This window comes from Ceratosolen solmsi, unplaced genomic scaffold (genome assembly GCF_000503995.2).
Source record: "Ceratosolen solmsi marchali unplaced genomic scaffold, CerSol_1.0 scaffold10, whole genome shotgun sequence".
NCBI classification, from domain to species: domain Eukaryota; kingdom Metazoa; phylum Arthropoda; class Insecta; order Hymenoptera; family Agaonidae; genus Ceratosolen; species Ceratosolen solmsi.
In genome coordinates this window covers 24316098-24341281 of record NW_011948412.1, presented here as the reverse complement: position 1 = coordinate 24341281, position 25184 = coordinate 24316098, and the positions used below count along the sequence as shown (strand labels likewise).

General features: G+C 27.1%; 1 protein-coding gene across 2 annotated transcripts in view; it reads left to right on the top strand.

The window, feature by feature from the left end:
- mub (poly(rC)-binding protein mub) overlaps positions 1-20264 on the top strand; it is a 50075-nt gene extending 29811 nt beyond the window's left edge. The window contains exons 6-8 of one of the 2 annotated variants that reach the window (XM_011500488.1): positions 7546-7642; positions 8704-8983; positions 19588-20264. In XM_011500488.1, the coding sequence (XP_011498790.1) occupies positions 7546-7642; positions 8704-8983; positions 19588-19672 (462 nt within the window). In that variant the 3' untranslated portion in view covers positions 19673-20264. Of the gene's footprint in view, positions 1-7545; positions 7643-8703; positions 8984-14469; positions 15680-19587 lie in introns of those variants that run through there. The other variant, XM_011500478.1, reaches the window with a different exon arrangement.
- The last annotated feature ends 4920 nt before the right edge of the window (positions 20265-25184 follow it).

The window sequence follows — 25184 nt, the reverse complement described above, 5'->3', positions numbered from 1 at the left end:
GTCTCCGACGCCCCCCCCCCCCGGCCAGTCGCCGACAATTCCAAATTGCCTTCTATCATGTTACACCCCTGTCCAATTAGCCCAAAAATGTACCAGTACTATTAACGCCAAAACTGATTCCACCAAACCATATAGTTTACATACCCAAAGAACACCCTTAGAAAAAAGAAAGTACACGTCCAAGTGTAGTTCCATTACATTACGTTTCTACATGTACATAGTTTGGACATGCATTATAACGAGAAAAGATTTCCATTATCTTTATTGGACTTTTATTATGTGGATGTGAAGTGTATAAGTACTATATTTTTAAGTCCAACCAATAAAAAAACAGATATGGAACATACGTCGAAAAAGTTTCCATATTCAATTTCACGTCGATATCAAGATTTAAAAAACTCACAGCTCGATGGCTTTTACCTTAATTAAGTCATCAGAATCTTAGATGTAGTGGAACGAATCATGGACTGTGACATATCAGCTGTTGTTTTTATAGATTTCAATAATCGTAGCAATCTACCTGCAAGTCTGACAATTATGAAATATAAACTAATCGAAAATGTAGACGGTTAGAAAATCATTTCAGAAACATTATGTCCTTCATGAGCATGCTATAAATAAATTAGATTTTGTTAATGTTGACCTGCATAACTATATTTCATAATCGTTAAGATGGAATTGTCAATGACAAGACAGTAGGGTAATAATGATTGCACAAGATATAGTTGATCTAAATCTTTGACATTATTGATATTCAATCACAAAATTAATATTATCAGTCTATATGTTCTTAATTATTTTATTATGCAACTAGTATCTGAATAACATCAGTTGCCTTCTCTTTTAATTCTACTACTGTCTATACTATATATATTTTAACTGTCTAGCGCTTTTACTGTATTTCCAAGAAAGTTTTTCTGAATGTTTTTTTTTAAAGATACTTTTTAATAAAAAATATAGATATTTTTGTTATGCGTTCTTATTTTATTATTTGAAGTTATTTTATTATTCACTTAAGTTAAGGTCTCTTTCAGTTCAATAAATCTTTAGATATTTATGAAAGTAATATCAAGATAATGAAAAGAAATTTTTTGTTAATTATCACGAAATAAGTTGTATAAGGAGATACAAGTAGTAATGTAGAATATTTACTACCGATTAATCTTGCCATCCAATGGATTTTTTTATCTTCACTGGTTGAAGTTCTATTATGCCCTTCTATTGCGAACATTCAAGCTTAGCCTAACATTATGTTTATAATTTTCTGCTTGCTTGCTATTGTGTGTGCAAATAGCTAGATAAAACAATTACGCCATTACTATTATCTTTATATTTACTAGATAGAAAAAACATACGGAATTGCAGTTCATTTCAATAATAAATCAAGTAGTATTAAGTAATATCTTTGGTGTCTGTCTATATCATTTGTATATCAGCAGTTGTATATTTATGAGGGAATTGTATCCAGTATTTTTTTAAATCTATAAGTAATAAAACTTACTAAGCAACCAACTAAAGAATGGGTCCAATAGTATTTTTTAATATCCAGTATTACAAATTTTTAAAAGACTCTATTTCTAGATTTAAAAGACTACTAAAGAATATATTTTTATTATATATTCATATATTATATATTCATAACTAAATATAATTTTGAAAATAAATTTACACCTTATAGATTCAAAAAAAGGATGGAGAAAATACCAGTTTCGAAACTTATTTGGGATTTTTTGTTTTTGTTTTGCTTTTGCACGTTTTTTAGCATGCATCTATAATAAATCGTTCGGTGTATGCGTTCTTTACATTTATAAATGTGCATCTACATATACCGTAACTCAGTTACATCTATACTCACATTTACACATAAGCTTTTTTGTATTGTTTGCATACTTTTCTGCAGTTGTAAAGTAATTATAAAATACAAAATATTGTTAGAGAGATGCCTTTTGAATTTAGATATTTAAGTACTTAAAATGACAGAGGACAAGTGGTGAAAAACCGAATAACATAAACGCAAGATGTGCACAAGATAAGAATTTCATCAAATCAAGAGTTTTCAAACATCACCATAAAATATTATTATAAAAATATTTAAATGGATAATAGATAGTTGATAATATATATAAAGAATATTTATCATTGACATAACATATTATTTGTCTTATATGTTAAAAAATATTAAAATTGTATTTACAGATCGTATGTAATTGTTGTTGTGAAATATTAGAATTTGAGAAATGATAAACTATTTGCTTATCTATGAGCCTTGAAAAATAATTTAACGAATAGAGTACAATTTCCGATATTTATTCATTTGTATTGAACAATAATGTACTTTATGTCGCAATTCAATAATTAATTTTTTTTTTATTTCAATATTTATAACATTTATATATTTATTAAATTTTAATTTTTATAATATCATAGCATTCAATTATTACATATACAGTTGTAACGAACCTTCATAGTACTTTTAGCAGATGCAAACATGTATAAGTGTCCTTCGACGGTCTGAATAGAAAAATGTTTTGCACGATAGGATTTAGAGCACTCCTATCTCTCTCTCTCTCTCTCTCTCTCTCTCTCTCTCTCTCTCTCGCTCTCTCTCAATTTCAGTCTGTAGAAAAACAGAGAAATTAATGAAATTCGTTTGAAAATTTTATTAATCATTTAAATATATAATTTTAATAAGAACAATGAATATGTAGTATTTACATTATATATATTTCGAATATATCTTTGAATTTAAATGGTGGTTTTTGTTTTTCGATAAACTTTTTGTATATTTTCATTCTTTTTATGTAAATATTGTTGTACTATAATTTTAAGTAGTTTTTAACATTTGTTTGAAAAATATTCACTTATAATCTTTATTCTAGAAATATAGAAACTATTTACATTATGCCCATACAAAAATATTTAAGTATTATTCGTAAACATGTATTTAATTAATGTTACAAAGCAATGAAATTTAACGAGTAATGCATTGTACCGTTATAAATTTTAAATTTCAGAAATTAGCAAGCAAATTACTAATTAATATTTTATTATTACATTCCTGGAAAATTTGTCGATGCAGGATTCTGTTAGGTTCTTTCTGAAAGGTTTCTGATTCATCTTCTGTGTTCGATTGTTCTTCAATTCTCTTTTGAGTGACATTAGCAATACATTATATTAAATGAAAACACTATATACACGCTATTGCATCTTCGTTTCAATTTCTTAGTGAATTATATGACGAAAATGATAATGATCAAATGAAAGCAAGTCTATTTGGACTAGTTTTTTACATTGAATTTTATTACTAACATTACATCATAATATATATAACTACTATTGGTTTTGCAAATTTAGTTTAATTATCACATTATTTTTATTAGGATATTAATTAGTTATTAATTCATTTTAATGTTCATTATTGGTGCAAAATAAAAAAATAAAAATATTATAAGATTAAAATAACGCTGTTATTTATACATGCAAGTGAAAAATTTTAAAACATCAAGTTTCTTATTATGAAATTTCATTTACATATAAATTTTCTTTTCGTTAAATACTTGAAGTTTTATATGTAATTTTAATTTAATGCAATGTATAATGATGATTACCTTATATGATATATCGGCAGAGTGTAATCAAACTGTGGTTCCCTATTTGCTAATATTATTTGCTTTTTTTTAATAATTACTAGTTTTCCGAATATAAAACATCAATAAAACATAAAAATTTGATTTTCTTTTAATATTTCTGTTCATACTATAAAAATAAAAAATTTGTTCTGAAACAATTTTTGTAATAATCATCATGCATTTGAGATTTTACATCAAATTAACTGTATAAATATTTAATCTAATAAAATTTATAAATTTCCAAATTATACTTAGCTATTTTAGCGATCGAAATTTCTTTTTTTGAAGCAGTTTTCTAATCGTAATTTGAAACTAGAAGTTTTAATTATTTTTTAAAATTGTTTGCAGAAATTTCGATTAAATTCTTTTTGCTTATATTATTATGTGTGGATACAGAAATAATTAAAAAAAAAACGAAAAAAATTTAATGAAAAAGAACATACGAAAATAATAGTTAATTGTTAAGTTGATTTATTTGAATGTGTTAGTAATTTATTATTGGGGTAGCCATTATTGGTATCGATGCGCAAATATACCAAGGAATGCATGGTTGGCATGAGAAAAAGGTAGATTTAGGGAATACCCATGCTAATTTTTTAAACTAATGCTATTATTTCTCATTTTCTCCCTATCTCTTTATTTATTTTTATTTTTCTTCTATGTTAACAACTTGGTTCATTTTAGAACTTCTTTAGCTTTTCTATTATAATATTTATGCTAAAATCTACGAATCTCCAGCTTCTATTTTTTATACTATATATACACTTAAATACTTGAATCAGTACATCTCATTTCGAAAACAATTTATTTATATTAGATTTTACGTGAAAATGTGTATTGCATTGTACAAATTATTATTTTTAGTGTTTTATTCGTAGCAAGGAAATTATTATTCGAAATTTAGTTATATATCGATAAGTTATTTTAATTTAATCTAAGCCACTGAATTTATGATTTAAAATAATATTAATTGATAATATGTAATTGATAGTATCTATAGTAATCCTGAGTAATACACACTTCTTTATAAATTTATTCATTATATATTTAACGAATTTCACTAATAAAATTTTGTGGTTACTAATAACTTATTTTTCAGAGAGTCATTTTATACTGTGTGAGTTTTCGCAATATATCTAACTCGCTGCTGATTTTGCTTAACGCGATTATTTTTTTTATTTGAGTATTCCTATTATAAGTTTTTTTTTTAAATAGAGTTTAATATAATATAAATTATCTGATGCAATTTAAATAATAGTTAATTATATCCTGCAAATCTGTGAATTTCACCTGTGAGCAATAGAAGGAAAAATAAAAAGTAACTTTTACAACCTTAGAAACGCTGCTTCATTATTAGCTTAATAACTTTTTTTCGTTTTTTGAATGTAACTTTGGTTTATAGATACATACACAAATGGTTAAATATTTGTCTTTATCAACATTCAATATTTTTAAATCTATTTCTTTCTATTCGCTTTCGAATTCATGTGCATAGATTCAGATGCATTAGATTAATTTTTCACTTCTATTTTATATTTTATCTCTGAATTTTGTCTCACAATAATTAAAGAATGCAAATTAGTCCCTTGTTATTTTTCATGACCTTTTAAATTACTATTGGCTCATTTTATTTTAGTTAAGCTAAATGCGAGGATTGTGTGAGGATGGGCTGTCCTTTAATTATATTATATATCTTTAGAAATTTATTTTATTTTACAATTTATTTTTAATCTAACATATTGCTTTTATTTTACATCATTGTTAGATAACAGAAGTTGAATAAAATTTTTAGAGTTGCCCTTTTTCAAAAAACAAAAATTACCCAACATTCAGTATCAGTTTTTTATGAACAATAGTTTTTATAACAAAATTAACATTTCAACTAAATTTATTTTTTATCTACATGCATAAAAATAAAATTTGAATTATTAATACTTATATTTATGATTGGATACTCTAAAAGTTTTAGAACAGAAAATATTTCTGATTACATTTTAGTTTAATTCCAATTTTATTTCCCTTCAGGTTTGGTAAATATATGACGCTTAACCTAGTTAAAAACGTCAGGAAAAATCCATAAATAATATCTGCATTGTTATTATTCATGTGTCTTTAATTTTTGATGTACTCAAAAAATACGTACGAATTTTAAATCTTTTTATTTAGAGATTGCGTTGTGTAGTAACTCAATGTTCACTCAGGTGCATAAAATATATGCATGAATAAGATTAATAATTATAGAATTTAATTATTATATTTTTAAAAGGTATCAAGAAAATCTATTACTTACAATCTATGATTATTCAAATTTTTAATCAAGATTAAACATTGAAAAGGATGTTTATTTAATATATTCAAATTTGGAAATTTAAAAATTTAGGATCTTTATAATTGAATTGATAAAAGAAAATTTTTTGTAATATATATACCGAAATATTACATAGCGACATTATATATATAATATTATCTTTTGCATGAATGACATAAACGGATTTATATACATAAATATTTTGAGATAGGATAATCTATATAAATTGAGAAGCGAATTGAAGTAGTGGGAGTTAGAGTAAAACATTGATTTGAATCTAGGATGCGCTTTGTTTATTTGCGTACGTCAATCAGGGAATTTCTTTACAAGCATTTAATCATTATTTTTTATCATTTATTCTTTGTTGTCTCAACCTACTCTCTCTCTCTCTCTCTCTCTCTCTCTCTCTCTCTCTTTATTTCTTTCACATTATATATGAATTTATAATTTTTTATTTTATTTGACCGATAAATAAGCAATATTATCCATTAATTTCATAAACTATAATAAATACGTTGAACTAATATTGTAAATATAAAAAAATTTACTCAATTAATTGTGAGAGAACTATACATGTTGGAAGTGCTCTTTTGTAAAGGCTATCCTAGAATATGTTAAATGATAAATTTTGAAAATTATCAACTTTCAATTATACTGTGAAGCTATAATGTGTATTTATTTAAAATAGTTATTATTACTTATCATTGTTTTGATTAATATATGTTTCAATTGAAAATAGCAAAATCATTAATATAACAAATGGAAACTGATAAATATAGAGAAAAATTAAGATTACTTTGAATCGATTAATGATTTATTTTTTAATTTTACTTATAATTATTTTGTTAAAAGTAAACAGAAGAAAATTCTTCACATTCACTTCTAATCTTTATATTCAATATTATAATACGTATTTTTCATTAATGCTGAATTGTTAGATCAATTACAAGAATTTACTTAAGTAGTATTATTTATTTTCAAGCAAATCTTAAATTTTGAATGAAGTAAATGCATTTATTTTAATGGCATTTTAATATTTAACTTTCTATTGAAAGGCTCGTTTTTAACTTTTCGGAGATTTATTAGAAAATATGATATAGTAAAGATAGAATAACAATGAAACTGGAAAATGAGCTAAAGGAAGTAAATTCAAATGCGACAGAAAATTCGTAATACTGCAGTCATAAAATACTAGTCTCGTATCAGTTTAATAATTAATTTCTGCTTTATTCGCAATATTTTAATTGTGTAACTAAGCTATTAAAAAAGAAATAAACGATGTAAGACGAAAAGTGAGTGCTGTATACATGTGCGTGTGCCTGATTTGTATTGTATTTTATACAATAGTTTCGTAGTTATTTGATGTTATCACTTTTATGTGTCAATATGCCATACATACATATACACAAATGCACACGCACGCCACAGTGTGCTCTTTACACCTTTCGTCGTATTTGATAAATATCCCTAAGTTGTTTGATTCAAGCAACATACAAAAAAAATTATACAGATGCACACAGACAAATAGACACATAAACATATCCGAAACAACAATTTTATTTCATGCGGAGTCAACCTATTCCCATTTTGTTTTGGGCGTTGTTGCAGATGGGGAAACTTGGTAGCAGTCCGTTAGCTGGCTTAGCTGCTCTGGGCCTTGGAGGACTTGCGGCACCAGCGAATACAGGAGGTCTTAACCCAGCAGGTAATTTCCGTCCACGAGCGATGTAATTTCCTATTGCAAAATCATTATCGTATCTTATTTCGATAGAAAAACATATCGGAATTAGTAATTGTTATTGTAAGATTAGCGAGAAAAAATAGTTGCAATATACAAAGGAGAGCATGAGTGACAATCCCGATCCAAAATAATTACATTAATGATTCCAGCAATATTTGAACTCACACTTATTGTGTAGATATATTTTCTGAATTATAATTATAACATTACGATTGGTATATAACTTCAATTTGTTCAAAGATAATTTTTATATGCACATGTTAATGTTAATATATATAATACAATTAATGATACCTATACAGCTATTAATAAGGGATATACGTATTCAACAGAATTAAGTTATAATTATTTTTATGGAATATGTATACATACAGTAAAAATAATTTTTTCATTTTCATAACTTTGTTTTAATTGATTGCCCATTAACAAGTCTTCATTAATCATGCTATTTATCACGTAATAAATATATTTAGCAATTGAAGGATCATTAACTAAATAATAACTCCGAATTTGTTTACAAGTTTTTTTTATCTTTTTTATATTTTCACTTGAAAAATATCTTAAATTAATTTATTTGATTGAAATTAATCTTTGCTTAGAAACTCGAGAAGTGATATTTAAATGATACATTTGATTATATTTTCTAAATAGATCGTTTGAAATATATTTAAAAAATTTTTATTTCTTACACTTCACAATTGACGCTATTTGCAAAGATTATGTTCTATTATATTTAGGTTATGTTATTATGTTCTTATATTATTATATTCAGTAGAATAACATATTTTTCATTAAAAATTATAATCATTTCTTTGATAATTGTAGATTGATATCATATATTTATAAATTATTTAAATTAAAAATAATGCTATAGTATTATAAATAGCCTCGATCATATTTACATTGTATACATACCAAATTCTAACAAATTGGATAATTTTATTGTATATATTTAATACTTCTGCTTCTATAAGACAAACAGATCATTAATCTGACCCTTTTTCGATCTTGACCTGACGGCCTAGCATTGGCAGCATTGGCGGGTAGTCAGTTGCGCACCAACAATACGAATAGACAACAGCCAGCTGCCAACAACCAGACACACGAGATGACGGTGCCCAATGAACTCATCGGCTGTATTATCGGCAAAGGTGGTACCAAGATCGCCGAGATACGCCAGATATCTGGCGCTATGATACGCATTAGTAATTGTGAGGAACGAGAGGGTGGACCGACAGATCGCACTATCACCATCACGGGAAATCCTGACTCAGTGGCGCTTGCTCAATATCTTATCAACATGAGGTGAGTCTACCATGATAAGATTTAATCTTATTCCTTTGTTTTTTTTTTGAATGATAACAGCTTGCGAAACGCCTCGATACTTCAGACCATTATTTCTATAAATGAATGTATATACATATGTATATATGTATGTACATATGTAAAAGTACATGTGTGTGTGTGTGTGTGTGCGCGCGCGCGCGCGGTGCGTGCGTGCGTGCGCGTATGAGTGAGTACGTGAGTTATGTGTGCTTTCTTTTTTGTCATGTGAAAATCAATCATTTGGTTGAGAGGTATGATCTTTAATATAATATATTGCTTCTATCTGCCTAAGAGAATGCATACATATGTATATGAATATGAGTGCGGACATTACTTAGCACATGAATATTAAAGTATGAATTTAATGAAATTACATTCATTAATCATAATTCTCTGAGTATATAGTCATGTGCTCGAATAAGTACGTATCGTTACGTGTGTACGCATGTATGCATATCAGAATAAGGGGATGAGTAAATAATGATATTGTATAAGATAAGAGAAAGAAAGTGGATTTGATTTTTTTAATCGGTGTCATGATCATTTTGATTCCTATGTCAAACAAAAAAATCTTTTATATTTACTTTCTCGCAACGGTGATGCACATGTTTTTCATACTTTATTCAGTATTAAGACAATAATTTTTCAACACTTTGTAAATGAATAAATAGTTGGTTTTCTTGATTAAATCTATTTATCACATATGTTATTTTTGTTCATATATATAGTATAGTATAGTATAGGTATTTAGAAAAATAGAAATTTTAATTGCGTAATAACCAATTTAGCCTGCATCATGTTCGTATCCCATTCAAACTTTTTGTTTTTGCTTTTGTGAAACATTCGTTATTTCACCAGGTAGTAACGAACGAAGCAAACTTTTATCAGAACTTTATAAAACTGTAGAACAATAGATAGTTTGAATCATGTAAAATAAATATTTTAAACGGTTAAAAATAAATAAATAAAAAAGTGATACGCGAAGTCTTATGAAAAATAAATATCCTCAGATCATAAACCAACATTTTATTTTCATTGGTCAATGCTAATTCTATTATCGCGTCTCATCATTGCGAGGATATGTAGTTTGATAACTCTTATATAAATGCCATTAGTAAAATGGTTGGATAGCTTTATGGAAGCGTTATCTGTGAGCGGTTCTAATGTCATAAAGCCAAAAAAGGAACAAAAAAAAATTGGGATGTTTTTTAAACAAGGAAAAAACAAACATAAAAACAGGGTGTATCATCTCTATTCATAATAGTTCGTAAGATTGTGTAACACAGCAGCGATTATTAGGCATCGGTAGCAACAGTGGCCAAGGTGAGACAAACGAAAGAAGAGAAATTCAACTATGGCGTCGGCGGCAGCGGCGGCGGCTGCGATAATGATTAGCAACATCGAGGACTATTCTCTAATTCCTTTATTTCCAGGTCCTGTATATTTCCAGGCCCAGACAAACAATACCTTGAGAATCCTGCAGACTCGACTGTCCACACTTGAAATGACATTTTTTGTTATCCTAAACGTCTGGCCTGGCACTGTTCCTCTTATTTCATGATGAGTTACGTGGATCTATCCGGAACGGAAATAACGGCAAATATTTTTTCTTTATTGATTTTTCTTTCGTTTTATTTATTTATTTGTTTTTATAATATATCATACAGTCAATTCCGTTCCACAATATTACATTTTGTACACTGTATAATACTTTTTCATTTCAATAGTTCATGAATGTTTAAAATTAACGTTATTTCCGATCACAGAAATTTCTGTTTTCCTCCTTCCATAGGATACTATCATTCAATCGAGGACGAAGATTCCCGTCGGTCCTTGGCAGAGCATCATTTCCTTTCCTCGGACTATACTCGGAGATAAAAGTTCTTTTTAACTTTGTTGTTTTATTATATTTTTTTATCATTACTTATCTATATGCTACTAATTTACTTTGTACTAAAATTTTAATTTGTATTAGAACTTTAATTCTAAATATTTAAAATATGGTATAGACATTGTTAAATAATGGTTAAAGGTGGTGTGTATTTTTCAGTGCTTAATGATATTTTTTCTCCGAGTAAAATGGATCGTTATAGAAATTTACATAAAATTTTCCATACCTTAGAGGCTTCTGTTTATAATCCCACAAATATATAATTTTTTCCAATGGTAATGTATTCATGTAATACGTATAATCTACAAGTTAAAATTATCAAAAAAAATCGTTAATTATAAAGTACCACGAATTTAATGCCTGATTTAATATATGGTATTCATTCATATAGTTAAAGAAACAAATAATTCTTCTATTTTAGTAGCGGATGCCTCTTCGTGCTAATGTTTTATTATTACTTTTTGTTCTAATAACTTCATATTGTATGGGCATACAATATATATTTTATTTATAATATTTTTTCTGAGAGTTACAAAACGCGATATCTGATAATTACTAAAATTAGGGCGTATTATTTCTACGCATGTAATTTATATATACTATATAGATATACTATATAGATTACATTCATAAAAATAATAGTTATTCTTATTGTTACAACTCCTAGAATATATAGATTTATTTTTCTGTTAATCAGTATTCTTCTTTTAATGTTAATTATAATAAATATTCTATTGAAGATTTTGAGAATAATTAAAGAAATATATAATTATTATAAAAGACTTTTTATTAATCAATTTATAGATTTTTAATTGTACTAACTTTCTAATTTATTTATTGCAATTATGATTCAATTAACATCATTTAATTTATTTGGCATAAAAGATGCATTCTTCTGTAACCCTATAGAATTTAAATTTTATTAAAATTATTATTTAAATAAATTTAAATTATTTGCGACGCCCTAATATATATATCTTTTCAAATATTTATTATTAGAAATTAATTTTATATTATTAGGTAACTACTTATTGATCAACTTTTTAATTCAATTTTAATTTATGTAATTTTGATAGATTTTCGTAATGGTTTGTGAATTTATATTATGTTTATGACCACGTGAGCAATATTTGTTCTCTCAAACGAAAATTTTATCTGGAGATAAAATGACCGTTCGACAAACGTCCTTAACCAAAACACTTAACCGCAGATCCAACAAAATGATACATCCATGGCATCACCATAAGCACCCTGTATTATTTTAATCCAATATATATTATTCCAGATATCATTTACCTTATTAATGCATATACCAGTAAAAAAACAATCAGTTTCCTGAGATTGTTCTATTTATCATAATTTGTTGTGAATTTTATTATTTATCACATCATCATCCTCGACCAGCCAGCCAGCTAACTATCTACATTGCACTCATTCCATTGCGACCTGCACTTTCTCCTGAAACATGGTTCTACTTTCATTTTCCTAGCAATAACACGCCAACATGCGCACGTAATTAGAAATCACTTCATCATTCAATTTTATCCTTTTTGCTTTTAAATACACATATTCAGCGTTTAAAGTGCAGATCGTGTTATTTAAACAATTTTTTCATATACGTTTATTATTTTTCAACCTTTTTTTTCTGAAGAAACAGACTTGGTGGTTATATGCAAAACCGAGATTTACAGACACCCAAAAATGTTAGTTATAATGGAGAATTCGAGAGCAACCGGTACCTATTCTCAACCGATTTTGTATTTACTACTAATTCGCTTTAGATTTTTATTTATTGATTTGAGAGTAGCATTCTGCATTAATTAACTCTTACAAGCAATTATTGTTACTAATTGTAAATATATGAGTAATTTCAACTTTCAGCTTTTCGGTTTTTCGAAAAATATGCTAAAAAAGGATGTTGATGCCATATCTTACCGCGTTATTATGAGTCTTAGTCATATCATATCGATGAATGTCTTATGTTGACAGATAGAGCAGTAAAATACTGACATGTATTTAATTTTAAAAAGATAATTTAACATTAAAAAATTAACTAGATATTAAAGAATGAAATACAAAATTATCTTTAAAAAAAAAAACATTTTCTTTGTTTTATACAGTATATAATTATTACCTATATTTACTATGAAGTGTAAAACATTAATATGCAATTAATTAATTCATCATTCATTACAAGTATTTAAATACTAAAATTATTTTTATAAATTTAAGTACTACATTTATTACTATTTATTATTATTTGTGTACAAAATTGTTAATCATAAAATATTATACTATTAAATTTATATATTTATTTTATAATTATATAAATAGTATATGTTTGAATAAGTAAAACGAATTAAAACAATATTCTGTTTTTATCGAATGTTTAATGTTGTATGATATGTGTTTCACCGAAACACAATATAATTTTATTTCAATATTATTCATCCTATTAAATATATTATTTATATTACTATAATCTAAACTATTTGTCACCGATCTATTATGCCAGTTTAACGGTTTTCAATGGTTGGTTATGTGAATTTGATAGATAATAGAGTTCTTAAATCTGCAGAAAATATTACTCACTCTAAAATTTAATTACATTTCATTGATCGAAAATTATAAGTTAAATGTTTTGTAAATTTTTTTTTACCAATCTATCTGTTTGTATGGACTTCACATAAAACTTTCCTACATTTTAAAATGAATTTTATTTAACGAGTTTTAATTTTGTGAAAAGATTATTTTCAAAATTAATGTATCGAAGTGCATGTATTACGATATGCTTTCTATTTTATATAAATGAAGTCCTGTCATTTAAGTCAGCTTAATTTTTTATATTATAATTTACTTTAATCATTTTCCCATTCTTTCATTATTAGGCTTTTTATAATTAAACAATAACGTATACTTAGTTACTTCGAATTATTATAAATTATTTTTAAAACTAATAAAAGAAATATAAAGTGAATATTAATATTATCATTTCAACAGTTGTTAATATACATAAATTATTGTATTCGTTACTATTGTAAACCAAGTATTTTAAGAATGAAGAATTTTTCTTTTAATTTGACTGAAAGCTCTTATTTCGTGTAATGACCAATGTTTATTTCAATATATTTTGTTATTTTCTTACGGAAAGTTAATGAAATCATACAAGTCACAATATAATCTGAAACTGTAATTTTATAACTTCATTTAAAAGTTTTTATTGGATCTAAGCTAATTATAAAATTACATATATATATATATATATATATATATATATATAAATGCCTTTTAACATTCGTCAATCAACAACCAAGTCATAGATGCATTATCCATACGAACCAGTTCCCAGAGCTATTCGGTCCACAATCAAAATCCTCGGTTAATCATTTTCCAATCTTAGCATTAACCGTACTGCCTCCTTTTTCAAATATTTGGTTTATTATTGTAACAAGCAAAAGCACAGCCAAGCCTTAAAAAAGAAAACAATCTGAAATCTATAAATGAAATCAAGCAAGCAAATTTCCCGCAAAATAATCCTAAGCTTCTGACGGTTATTTGTTGTCTTGTTCCCCAGTGTCGAACTGCAGAAAGCAAACCTAGAGGCCCAAAATACCCAAAGCCCCGGGGGCGGCACCACTCCCGGTGCTTCCGGGGCCAGTGCTACTTCCCCCTCTACCACCACAACCACTGCCTCTCCCTTGGCCAGCGCCATCCCACTGGCCCAGCTGCTGAGCAAGCCGGGCGCCCTTAACGCCCTATCCAGTCTTACGGCCCTTGGCGGTCTCACGGAGTTGCTAGGGGGCGCCGCGGGCGCCGCAGCCACCGCCCTGCCCGTCCAGACGACGGGCGTCCATCGCAGTCACAAGGCCTTCACGCCAAGGTTGAGAAGCCCAAGTGGTCCTGGGCCCATCGACAGCGGCAAGTTCAAGTCCGAGCGAGCCAAGTACAATCCCTACTAAGTTGCTAAGCTTCCGGATGGCGCGGCGCCGGTAGCTTTGGATCAACACGGCGTGCGTCGACCTTGCTAGCACTGACAGCGGCGTCGGTGTCTCGTATCTCGAGCGACGAGTCTTCTCTTTTCTTCCTTTTCGGTTAAATTCCCACCCACTCCACATCCTACTGTTTTTTGTTCTTTTTTTGTTCTATTTTTTTTATCATGCCCTTACTCGTCTCTTTTTATATGGATTTACAACTATTTGTGTTTTATTATTATTATTATTATTATTTGTAGCACTCCTTTTTCGTAGTGCGGATGGTGAACGCATACGCATTTCATTTCGACTCTCAAAAGATCTGTTATTATTTTTTGTTTTTGGTTTTTTAATCTCGCTTCAGCCAATATACCCCTACTTTATTGAATTGGAATTTTTAGCTTGTTAATATAATGAGCTTTCTTCTTTTTAAATTCTACAAATAAATCGAGTCTTAATAATAACTACTGTTAACGATTTTTAATGACACTTTTTAAAGCTATAATAAGGTAGGAATATATTATCTCGTTGATGTTTAAAGAGACTTTGTAAAGAAAGCATTTTGTTTTAGCTTAAAATGCTCATAGTCTGTAGGTTATTTGTGCCAAAACAGAAAAAAATAATTTAACAGTCTTTGTTGGTGAAATGAGAATGAGATAGAAGAATGGTGTGTACTTGCAGCGGTATGCCATCGCGCCGTTTGATACAGAGCCAATAATGGCCCCATGCAATTTGATAACATTTGCCTTTTGATTATTTAATTTGAATACAAGCATTGTACTTGCTTATTATACTTTTACAATATAAAGAAATAATTCTTTTTTCTGTCTCAAAGAATTAAGAATATTAAATAGAGACATCGGCAGAACAAGACATTTGTAAACAATTAATGAAGTGCGTATTCGTGAGTAGCCGCAAATGTATTATTTTATACAGCATTACTATTTGTATAATTTTCTAAAAAAGGAAATTATATATGATTGAATAACTGAAAAAAGGGAGAAAAATTGAAAAATATGAAGGAAATTAATTTATGCCCATGCGTCGCGGCTCCTCACTAATTGACGTTTTTTATACTATATGAACACGTTACACGAAGCATATAAACATTATACTCGTTTTCATTGATGTATAATCGCGATTTATATTTGCACGATCAGCGATTTTAATCAAGTCTTTTTTCTAGCGTGTAGCCATTTACTCATTTGTACTAAACTGTAATCTTTTTAACATAATTTCTTTTTCTTTTTGGTGACGAGAGGTAATGTTTTCTTCTTTCTTTGTCGATGCAAGTGTATGTATCGTAAATAAATAATGATGTGAAAATTGAATGACTGTGTGAGTGAGAAAGAAAGCGAATATATAAAAGGTAATATATAAGGCAATTAATTGACGGAAATAAAGAAAGTTTGGTGGTTTAATTATAGCATGTATCCGAAGATTGAACATAATCTTTAATTATATGTTTAATATGTTTAATCGCATAACCAAAAGTCATAATCATGTATTTGTTCTGAATGACTGAGATAAATTAAAAGAAGTAGAAAAATGATGCAAGTTATAAAGCTCGATGCACAAAAAAGTTGGATAAAGTAAAATTAAAATTTCGGTGAAAAATAGAGCTTAGTCTCATAATATTAGAAATTGTTTTCTGATACTTAGATTAATTATCACCATATTATATAATAATTATATACGCGCGTGCGCCCACACACGCACACATGCATATATATATATATGAGTGGGTGTGCACGCACGCATTTAGATGCGTGGACCATGTGTAAACTATGTGTGTGCATGTGGGCGCATGTGAACGTATATACGTATTCGCATATAATATAGCAATAGCAATATAACTTTATCAATAACCTTATAAAATTAGAATTAGAATGTCCGTATTTGCGATTGTCATGAATTCAGTGCGCGAACAGCATTTTACTTTATTCTCTTTTGCTGCTTTTTTTTTTTTTTTTGATTGTACAGATATTTTTCGCGTTTATGTATGAACGAGCAAACAAAAAAATTTGAGCAAAGAATGAAATTAGACGAGCGTGTCGACATTCCTTGATCTTTTCTGTTTACCTTTTTTTTTTTTTTTTACGTCTAATATAGTGAACAGAAAATGGAAAATGTTATTGAGTAGAATCAGTGAACCACGCAAATGCAGCATCTTTTGTTTTTTAAAAGAAAAAGCATAAATAATCAAACAAATTTTCTTGGCTTTCTTATGTTTAAGATTTTGATTTTATGAATTATATTTTCGATATATTGTATTTTGTTAATTCGGTTTTGTGGTATTTTGTTCACAACAATTATCAAAAGTTTGCTTAATATGCATTCATTTTGTTATTAAGAACGTAAATGAAACTTAACTTTCCCGTAATAAGTAAGTGAACATAAGAGTAATCTAAAGTAATTTTTAGTTGTGTATGTTCGCGTGTGTTTATATTTATGTAAAGGAATGAAAAGGAGATAAAGAGTGAGAGAGATTTGCATTTATGTAAGCGAATGAAGAAAAGAAAGAGGAGATGTGAATGAAAGATAAGCGCGAAATTTAGAAACATAATGAACGCTAGTGTGGAAATTATGCAGAATTTTGTTTAGATATTAATTAACGTCAATAATGTGCTTAGATATTGATTGGCTACTCTGTATCATCTTACTGAATAAAGAGCTAGGCGTGTTTACTACGAGAAAAAAAAACTATTCTAAGATCTCTTTTAGCCTCCTCCAAAATCAAAGCCAAATGTATTATTTAATATCTTTTATTAATTTTAAGTTAATTCGTCAAATATTATTAATTGAAAGATTTATTATTTGATGATAATTAAATCACGACATTGGATTATTTTGAGTTGAATAAGAAATACTTAACTTTAATTTAAAAGACATTTTAGCTTATGCAATATGAAAATCAGCTTTAGGATTTATTTCTACGAATTTACATAAAAATTATATATAAAAAATGTGTATAAACGAGGTATTTTAAATTTTATTATTTTATTTTATTTAGAATGAAATACTTATTACATTTTCTAATTAATCCAATTATCTAAATTAAATATATGCGCTCCTTATGTGTAATTATTTTCTAGAATGAAATTGGAATACAGAAAGGCAGATTTAAGTATTATTATTTTCTTATTAATATAGAATATGTAATATATTACTTTAATTTTGTTCAAATTATTGAAAAAAATAGATTTAGATAATAATAGTATTAAATTTTAATTGAATCGAATATATGATAAAAGCAAAAGTGATGACGGAGAAATACTTTCAATGAGATGTTAAAAAAAAGAAAGGAAATGAAAGTAAGAAAGAGAGAAAGAAAAAAGTGAAGATGTATCCATCCAACCAACTTGACCCAGGCTCCTGCCCGTTTTCGGTAAGCACTGTCCGCTCCTTTTTACTCCTCTTAATCTGCTGATCCCGTTAAACCGTATTGTTTCTCTGGCAAAGCTGTCTTTTGCATTGAGCAGATCAAAACTTTGCCATGAACTTGGAAAAAACGGATCTCATTTGTAAGAAAAAAGAGACAGTTTCTCCCGTTATTTGTACATTGAATGCACTGTCACTTTAAACGTCTTAAAACAAAGTACGTTACATTTTTTTTACTTTTCTTTCAAAACCTTTTTCTTTACCGTAATTTATAAAGGCCGTTTTTAATAAAAATTTTAGTTACTTCTAGCATGTTATTTCTTTTTAAATGGAAACATCTTTTTTCTTAAGAAATTATTGAGCTTTTTTCGTTATAGAGAATACTCTTGATATTGTTTGTTTTATTTTTTCAGACGACTTATCAATACATTTCTATTTACTTGGTCTAAAAAGTGAATTAAATATAAAATTTCATTCAATTTAACAATATATTGAATACAAAATTGTACATTAATCTTTTGAAATTAACTAATTAAAAATATATTGAAATAAGCTAAATTTGATTAAAAAGAATGTTTTTTAAAAGTATGCATAAAATTTGATATAAATCACAATAATGTAAGTTGTAATAATAATTTTCTGAGTGCACACAGTAATAGATATGACTTCTCTCTTTCGAAAATGGCATGTCTGTATCAACAATCGAATTATATTTTAACAAGTGTATTTATGTTCAACATTTTATTTTTATATTAATAATTTATAAAATATATGATACGAATATGGATAATTGTAAAATAAAAATGATTAAACCTTTCATTCAGTGACGTAATAGTAATTTGTCATTGTAATATGATTTGTATTTAATTTTATAAATAAAAATACTAATCTTTGTATGTGTAAGAATTCAAGGTATATCAATGGTTATCTTTATGAGCTCCAATTTTCTATTGAATGCATTAATAAGAGTTAAGAGAATTTGAAATTATTATAAAATTATATTTTGAATTTCTGAATCCAATACTTATGTGTTTGATTTATTTATAGGAATTTTAACTGTAACTCGAAAAATATTACTTTATGCTTCTCGTATATTACTTTTTTTAAAGTAAAAGTAAATGGTCGCACGTTTTTATTATATTACTATTTTATAATTAATTTATTATTTTGATACAAAAAGTCAATATAGTTATTAATTCATAAATACACTCGTGTATACTAATTTAGAAGCGATTGTTGATGTAGTCATACTAATTTTTAATAATAAATATACAATACTAAAGCAAACCTTGTGAATTAATTTTATATATGTGAATTAACATTTTTCTTCTCTGTTTTAGGATATCGATTGAAACCGGGGGCATGGCAATACCTGCATTTCAGTACATCACCCCTAATCACATTGTCAAGTCATCAATTCATTAGGAGAGTTCGCATCTTCTGAGTAGCGTTGTCGTCATCAACGTCGCCTGTAACAGTCGCTCACTGCTGACACTCGACGATCGCTACAACACGCTAGATGGCGCTACGGTGATCAGTCGTAATGCGCATGTGCGCTGCCGGCATAAACAACTCAGGAGCCAAATGGATCTTGATAAGGCACGAGAAGTAATCGTAATAACGGGAATCATAAGTGAGATTATAAGAGTAAAGAAATACGAGTGGTACATTCGCTTATCTATTGATAACCTCAACATCTGGAGGGTCATGTAAATGTTGAGCAAGATGCGTGTATACCAAGAATGGAAACCTTATAAAAAGTTACAATAAGGATTTCTTGAAGGATCATAAATAGTGCCACAATATTTATGTTAAAAAAGAGCAGGTTAAGCGGTTAAATAGACGATCTGAATAAACAACGAGGAAAGCGTCATGAAATATATTCAATCTCACTCGAGATGGTAAAGAGCATAGAAAAGAAAGGAGATTTGAATGTTGACGAGGTAAAAATTTCCACATGGGACTTATTTATATAAAAGATACACGTACTACACATAACATATGCAAATAAAAGTAAATAAAATATATTGCTACAGAAATGAATGCAACGCATTCATAACAATTGAGAGTAGCAAACATAGCTAGCTATCTGTAGAAGGGATAATTGTAAACACTTTAGTGTAAAAAACTGTACAAATTATTTACGATGAAAAAAAATGAAATAAATGAAAAATTTGAAAAAAAGAAAAAAATTAATGAGCATTGCAGCTATCTGCTGCTGCTGCTGTTGATTGGTAAAGGGAACAAGCCAAAGATAAATTAGTTTTCATTTTTATATTTAATAACGAATACAAATAAAGGAAAAGAAACTAATAGCTAATATCGCAGATTTGGAAGTTTTTCAAGGAAAAAATGGATAACATAGTTTATTCCACATGCAAAAAAACTTGTGCAACATTGTATTATCGACTGTTAATTAAGCATCTCACCTGCAAAAGCACTTTTTTATATCGGTTGTTAATAGTTTTATTCGCGAGTGATATGTATATCGAAGAAATATACATGAAAATATGTACTTGTTTCTTCAAGTCAAAGTTGTATTTTGAGTCGTTTTACTTTTCTATTTTAATTATTATTATTAATGGATTGATCGAAATATTTATTTTTTCGATTTCTATTTATGAAAATTGTGATTCGATCTAATAGGGATAACAGCTCTTTGTGATTTGACAAAATAAATTTAATTATATCATGTAGTAGTTAGGTTAGGTGCATGTACAAAGTGTTGTCAGTTTTTCGTTGAATAAACTTTATATAAGCGAGCATTTGAATTGAAAAACAAAAATAAGATGAGTCTTTTAGTATTATGTATACATATATATATATATATATATATATATATATAATAGTATATATATTTAAATTAATTTATATCAAAGTATTTTAAAAGACAAAATTCTGAGCCAGAAATCGAAAGGTAAAATTTTCTAATAAAATCTCCATGAGATTTATCAATGGTTAGCTCACTTCGATTCCACATCCGCTATTAGATAGATAAAAAATAGGAATCGTTAAATCCTATACTTTCGTAAGAATTTGAAAAGAATCAGAGCGAAGTTAATTTGGAATAGAATGTAGGAAATAAGTGATTTTTCTTATGATATAAAAAGCGAAAAAAGATGGAAAGAAAAGTAAGAAACAAGTGAAATTATATCATGGAATGCAAATAAGGATGTGTATGTATACATACATATACATATATGATATATATTTATTATATAATAAAAAGAAGAAATTAATTAGATTAACTTTTTAGTGGCAAATCCAAAGTTAAGAGGCTCGGCAATCTCCCTCGATTTTTATTTGATAGCTTAATTTATTAATAAAAATTATTTAATTAAAAAACTATATTTTCATTTCTTATAAAATGATTCTTTGATATTTAATTTCTTTGAAATAATAAAGTTTCTCAATTAAAATAACAATTATAGAAAATATTTTCATCAACAATACAATATTTTATTAGTCCTGAAGCTGAAGTCGAGTATCGGAAAAAACATTTGCAATTGACTTTGTGTGGTTACTGATATATAATTCAATAGCTTGACTGAAATTTAAATAATTAAAATAAATTTTAATTCTTGTTTTTTGGTATATGCAAAATATATATGATAAGTATAGTTTATTTAATGCTTTGTTTAACTTTTTTCTTAGTTATTAAAATCCTTGTAAATCAATGCTTGTATATTTTATTGTTATAATATTGATTAAGTATTAGTACTCAAGTTATAAAATTATATATTATATATGGACTGTTTTTCTTTCACTTTGTCTTGTCATTTTTTAAATTGCTAGTGGTTACTAAACTAACTCTGGCCGCATTGCCATAAACTTTATGATGGCTTACTTTAGCATAAAATTACTACCTTAGCCAATAATCAATGTTTTCATACATCTAAGGTCATTTTAAGAAATATTGCTAATGCCATCAGTGAATGTTTCTTGACCAATATAATAACACATTAATAGAAGTCATTCCTCTTATGTGTTTATACTTACAAAATTTATACTCTCACTATCACATATTCCTTATTTTGCATGTCCACATAATTGTGTATATCATTTTAACGTATTGCTACAAATATCATTGTAGATTTATTTTTTTGTAGAACGATAATACTTGTAAATATGCACTCATGCATCACATCGATATTTTTAAATTATGTCGCTGTTGTATATAAACGAAAAATGTATTCGTTATTATTTATGAATTATGAGCACAAAAAGAAGAATAAGGGACTTAGTCGCTTCTAAATTTTCTCCTTTTTCCTTACCCATATAGACCATTTACTATTTAGTTATTTATTTATTTTGTTTTTTTTTTTATATGTGATCTAGCCCTCGTGGTCGAAAGTATCGAACAATCATCTTCACTTATTAAATTAAAGCAAACCGCGATATACGCGCAGTGCCTTTTTGTATACACTTGTTATTCGTTCATATTACGTAAATAAATTCGAAAGTTCGATGGAGAGACTTAAGAGTTCATTATCTCACCACGAACTACGCGAGTTCATATTATTTATAAAATTATTTTTGTGACTTGAATTTTAATCGATTTTTTTCTCCTATTTTCTAATCAATTTTAGCGTTCAAAATTGTTATTGATTTTCATGACAATAATAATAAGGTATATTGTACAAAATTAAAGTCGTCGAAATTATACTACAATTTTTATACTTTAATCGATATTTAACGGCTATTTAATGTATATCAAATCAATAAAGTTATATACATATTTCTTTATTAAAATTAAAGCGTTAATTCTGCTTTATTATGTTATATGCAATCTGCGCCTCTCCTATATCCATCCGATATCCGACTTCAATTCTCTCGACAAACAAATAAATGTATCGGAAAAACTAAAGTACTGGTAAAAAACCATCAAGAAAATTAAGAATTATTCTTAGGGCTTTACGAGTGGAATAGAGAAAACAAGTATCTAGAAGTGGAAGGAAAGTAAATTTACAACAAAAACGTAAAACAAATAAAAAAATATAAGAAACAATGAAAAATATGCTTAATGAGAGACTTTGTATGATTGTGTATATCAACAATAAATATTGCTGTGATTAGAATTGATTATAGGTTATTTGTAGTTATGAATGATTTTAAAAGCGGATTGCAGAAGGAAAATGCAACTAAAGTTTTTGTTCGGGATGTAGCCTTGAGCGAAAAGTCGATTTTTTATTTTACATGTACAAATGTACATGTATGATTTCACTTCGATTCATTTTTCATCAGCTTCATTGTTTATAATATTAATTTAATACTCTGATTTTAACTTAAATTACATATTTATATATTTAAGATAATTTCTAATGAATGTTATTTGTGAAGTTAATTAAGTGTATTTACTATTTATGAAGTTATTTAAGTGATTTGTACGATTTATGAAAACTACTTTTTCCTTATTTAGAATTGATAAGTTTTTAAAGTTTTGCTCATGGGCATCCAATTTACCGACGGGAAGGAAAGTTTTTAAACTACCAAATGAGTAAAATATGAAAAAGAAAAAGAAAATTATTAAAAAAAATGAAAAACAATAAACACAATTTTTCTGCTATAACTTATCAAAGCGGACCAGATCCCTGTATCGATTACATGACTATGTCTTTACAACATATTATAAGGGTCGATTTACGTCGAAAATGCTACCAATAACATTAATTATTATCTAGCATATTAAACATCCCACAAACTTGTTGTATTTAAAGAAAGATCCGAGTGAAATTATTTTATTTAAAAATATCACAAGATTATTTAGTATAAATATAGAAAATATATTTCTGGTGCTTATAATAATATAGACCTAAAAATCTTCATTGAAAAATTAACAAATTAGCACAAAAAACACTATTGCATACTTGTTATAATTTGTGAAATTTTTTTTGTAAAGATAATTAGATAAAGTACACAATTATGAAGACTGAATTCATAAAAATGTATATATTAACTTAATTTCATAGAGGAATTTATTGACAAACTAACTAAACAATTAAAATAAAATAAATTTGCATTAACGGAATGAAAATAACAATACGCTTTCCTTTAAGAGTTCAAAGTTCATTCGGATCTTATTAAAAAATAAGATTTTAAAAAAGAACAACATACATGTAATGATAAAAAGATGCAAAGAAAATTAGGGTAACATAAAAAATTATCATCATAATAGAAATAATATGCATTAAATACATATCCGTTGACACATATACAATTAGGTTACAACTATTCTATTCTATATATCACTTTCAGAAGTAAAAATAGTCTCTCGTGTGTTTTACACTCTTGACAAATAATACAACTACTAATTGTTAAATAAATATTTCTTTGAAATATTAAATATTATTCAAGTGTCGATGACACCTTAGCGTATAATAATTATAAAAGTCAGATATACCATAGTTTATAATGTCACCGGTTTGATATTCATTTCGCTTATTCAAATGTCTTATCAACGATGCGGTGAATTTAAATTTACTTATTAATTGTTTTTACATGTATAAATAAGCGTATGAAATAATATATTGGGATACAGTTGGAATTATACATTTTCTTCTTTGTTTTTATTGAAATATTAGATAATTTTAGATTCAGATATTTAATGTAGTATTATGTAAATAAATTCTATAATTGTTCTATAAATTATACATACGAATCTTTTCTTATGTGTGCTAACATTTCAGAATAACATTTGTAAACGAAGTTGAAGAGAAACCAATTTTTTTTAAACTTGTACAATTTTGGGATATTATATTTAATATTGACAAAATATATTATCTACATTAGTCTTTTTATAATATACTTACAAATAAGAATAAGTATAAATATTTAATTGTATTAAACCAATTAAAAATATTACTAACTTATACTTTTTTTGTTATTCTTTCTAACTGTATTCACAATATTGTTATTTAAATTTACACATTTGAAAATT